We start from the raw sequence: 3,962 nt of genomic DNA, 5'->3' as shown, positions 1-3,962 counted from the left end.
CCTCTTCCCAAGGTGTGCCCTTTCATGTGCACTTCATCGTAGAGCCAACTGACATCCAGAAATACTCTGAAAGGCACCTGGCACTGTTGTGTTGCTCATGCCTCTGGTACACCTCCCTGGCAGGCAAGTGGAACCTTTTCTGTAGCTTCCCACTTTCAATAGAAATTTATTGAAAAATCTTCTTGATAGCAAAATACTTAAAGATTCCTTCCCCTTGCTCATCCTTCCGTTATCTACTGGAAAATTACAGAATTCAAAAGGTTTTTCCCCCAGTTGTGATCAAAACATGGAATATTGAAGAACATCTGGGTTACTCTAAGTTCTTAGGTTACATACGTAGATATGTACAGAGGAAGTTGAACCCCAAGTTCTATTCCTTCCCAAAGTGGGTAATAGAAGAGAGGATTTGATTAGAACAGCCGAAAAAACCTGATACCCATTCTATGATGGAGCAAAGCAGGCTTTTTCAACCATAAACTGATACCACCTTGTTGGTCATAAACCCTGCAGAGATCCAAAAAGATGAGCCTCAAATTTCAAAGAGAGTCAGCAGAGAATGTTAAGATACATGAACAGAAGAGAATGCTGCTAAAGGCACAGAGCAAAGAATCCCAAGGAATTTTTAGTGCCATTTTCATTAAATAAGCCAGTAGTATAGCAACCTAAAGACCTTGGCTGTGATCACACCAGGATGTTTTTATGGTACTGCTGCAGGAAAACATGATGGGCAGCTGGCATCCTCTGGCTCACGGTGCTCAGTGAGGAGCTCCAGCACCAACTCCGTGGAGAGCCTATGACTGGGGGATGTAGCAGAGGTATTTCTTGCCAGATGGGAGCTCTATGGTGAAGACTCCTTTAGGGAAAAGTTTTTTGGCTTCCTCTTCAGTGATGGTTGGAAGGACCATCATGCTGTCTCCATTCTTCCAATCAACTGGGGTGGCAACCCTCTTTTCTGCTGTCAGCTGGAGAGAGATAATTACTCGGAGAATCTCATCAAAGTTCCTGCCAGTGGTAGCTGGGTAGAGGATGGACAGTTTTAGCTTCTTATCAGGACCGAAAATAAATACCACACGAACTGTTACAGGCATGCCCTTTTCGTCCTTCTCTGCTGGGCCCAGCATGCCCAACTGGATGGCAAGGTTCCGATTCTTATCATCAATGATGGGAAAAGGTAACTTTTCTGTGGGCTCATCACCATTGTAAGCATTGATATCCTTGCTCCAGGCAAGATGGTCTTCAACACTGTCTATTGAAAGGGCAATCATCTTAACTTTCCTCTTGGCAAATTCTGGTGCCAGCTTTACTGCTCTGCCAAGCTCCGTGGTACACACTGGGGTAAAGTCCCGAGGGTGGGAGAAAAGAATGCCCCATGAGTCTCCCAGATAGTCGTGGAAACGGATGCGGCCGATTGTAGTACTGGTCTCGAAGTTGGGAGCCTCGTCCCCGAGAAGGAGCCCTCCGGGCATGGCGGCAGCAGTGACACGGAAGGAGGACTCCATTTTCTTATATAAAATGATTATTTTGATGTAGTGCTACCAAAGTCTTAAATCCTTATGCTATTTTAATACTTTAATCCTTCATAGACTTTTACAATTGAATCCTAAAATACAGTAAACACACACTAGTGTGTTGAACAAACATGACTAAAGAAATATAGTCAACACAACTTTATGAACTCTCATTGTCCTTTCAACATTTATTCATAGAAAAGTTTTCTTGTTGTCAACTTAAAAGTTATATGATCACTTTATGCCACGAAACCCTTTGAATTATTTCATCAGAAATGTCCAGTACAATAGCTTAAATCTTCATGATTCATTGAAAAGTAAAGTTTCTGGTCACTTCTCCCCACAAGCCCCAACCACCCCACCGTTCACCACCAGTATTGCTGAGTAGCAAGTAGGCTGCTTCTTTTTTTATGAAGGGGTATGACTGGCTTATTCCCTTTATTATGTTCACAATCCTACTTCATGCTTTTAGTCTTTCTTGGGTTAGATTTTTGGGAAAATGGAATACAGAAAATTCCTGTTAACTGGTACTCCGATAAGATAATCTTTACACTCTTTGAGCTTGGCATAGGTTGAAAATTAATCCTGGTCTCCAAGTTGCTTTCCTGGAAACCTCTGAGAATGACTACTGGGACTCTCTGGACAATGCCTGAGTGGACAACCCAATTTGTTCTATATCTGTCCTGCCCCAGCTGCCCCCTCACCCTCCTACTCCCCATTCCTCCACCCCTAGCTTTCTAGTTACCCACTCTTACACAGTTTCTTGGGCAGGATTCAAGAGGGATCCGTTCTTGCAACTGTTTTTATGTGGCTGATTTTGTTTGTTTGTTTGGTTTTTTGGCTTTTGTTCTTGTTTTTAATGGACAATTCTTATGGTCCTTTCTTCTTCTGAAAAAAGGCAGGCCATCATTCTGCTGCTAACATCACTCCGGGTTTCTTAACCTGTGTCAGGCACATTTTCTAACTCTCCAGTGTGGGCATACTCTCTGCGTGGTCCCTTTGGGGTCACTGTAAATGGCTGAGGCTTAGAGTAAGTCCCTACACTTAACTGGGCATCCTGTATTTTATCTGGTTACTTTATTCACCCTTCCCTTGTGGCTGAGTAGGATATAACAGCACTTCTCTCCAACATATCCTTTCCAAATCTCATTCCAACTTCCCTCTTAATCCGGGCTATATCCCTAAGAGGTAAAGGAAGGGAATTCAGTTCTTGGATATTTCTTTTGATTAATGCATTTTGGTATATCCCACAACTCATTAAGTATCAAAAATCTATCTTATCTCAGTGTCTCAGTTGAAACTTTAAATTTAACTTCCTGGTTTAATAAATGTGATATATTATACCTTTATGGGATAATTTTAAATTCTCTAAAACTTCATACATTTTAAAGCACACCATGTAGCCATTTACTATTATAACAGTCTTTGATTAAAATAATTTTATACATTTCTTTTATTTTATTCATACGTTTATATATATTATACTTATGTGTATTTACATATTAAATTTATAATTTATATAGCTTATAATTTATATAGTAATTATAATTTTTTAATCTAATGCCTCAATTCTTCCAGGAACTGCAATAGCCCCATTCTTTCTGGAATTGCCCCTTTCCTTGTTACAACCACGATCTTCTATGACTGTTCTTTAGTCCTTTTGACTGGCCCAGGATGGGTCTGTGACCAAAGTCAAGTGAACCTGAGTCATAGTTACAGTCACAGTCACAGTCAAGCCAATCATTGTCCATTGGTAATTTATAGCAAATCTGAGAAAAATCAGTTAAACTAAGCTTTACCATATAAAATTCAGAAGCTGTAATTAATCATATGTTTCTAGAGATAAAAGGATTTTAATAACAGATTGGAGGCATGTGAGACTCTGTTCTATTTATTTCTGTGGTCTAGGTGCTGCTCTTGACCTTCTCACACATGGGATGTTTGATTTTTTCTGTTTTTTAGACTGACAAGTGACATTTTTTGTCTACTCTAGTTGGAGTTACAATCAATAGATACAATCAATCAATTGTATCTTACCTTACAATCAAGAGATTGCTTAAATGTTGCAATTCAATTCATTATTTTAATATTGTGACCAACAAAATATTACCAAGGCTTTTACAAAATGTCGTAAGTTAGGGAAGATGATAGGTTTAAAATAGCTAAACTAAAATAAATTGGTCCTATTTTAGGAATATAGTTAGAAGAGAGAGAAACAACAGAACACCACAATAGACACAGTTAATACTTGAATACACCCCACACAGATATTCAATCCACAAAATATTTATAAAGCCATTATTAAAATGGGTGGTTCATGCCGTGGAGCGGCTGGGCCCGTGAGGCATGGCCTCTGAGCCTGCGTGTCCGGAGCCCGTGCTCTGCAACGGGAGAGGCCACAACAGTGAGAGGCCTGTGTACCGCAAAAAAAAAAAAAAAAAAAAAAAAAGAAAG

The 3,962-nt window shown here is 39.8% G+C and overlaps 1 protein-coding gene across 1 annotated transcript; it reads right to left on the bottom strand.

Moving 5' to 3' along the window:
- Positions 1–620: 620 nt before the first annotated feature.
- LOC102989083 (peroxiredoxin-6-like) lies at positions 621–1,489 on the bottom strand. The gene has a single exon (XM_055085740.1). It carries the CDS (start codon positions 1,464–1,466, stop codon positions 792–794), a length of 675 nt encoding a protein of 224 aa, XP_054941715.1. The 5' UTR covers positions 1,467–1,489; the 3' UTR covers positions 621–791.
- Positions 1,490–3,962: the final 2,473 nt, after the last annotated feature.

Source organism: Physeter macrocephalus, chromosome 7 (genome assembly GCF_002837175.3).
Source record: "Physeter macrocephalus isolate SW-GA chromosome 7, ASM283717v5, whole genome shotgun sequence".
NCBI classification, from domain to species: Eukaryota; Metazoa; Chordata; class Mammalia; order Artiodactyla; family Physeteridae; genus Physeter; species Physeter macrocephalus.
The sequence above is the reverse complement of the archived record's forward strand: the minus strand, read 5'-3'. Positions and strand labels throughout refer to the sequence as shown.

What these genes read in the sequence shown, in the direction of transcription:
- LOC102989083 (XM_055085740.1), bottom strand. Translation starts at nt 1,466, where the DNA reads ATGCCCGGAGGGCTCCTTCTCGGGGACGAGGCTCCCAACTTCGAGACC.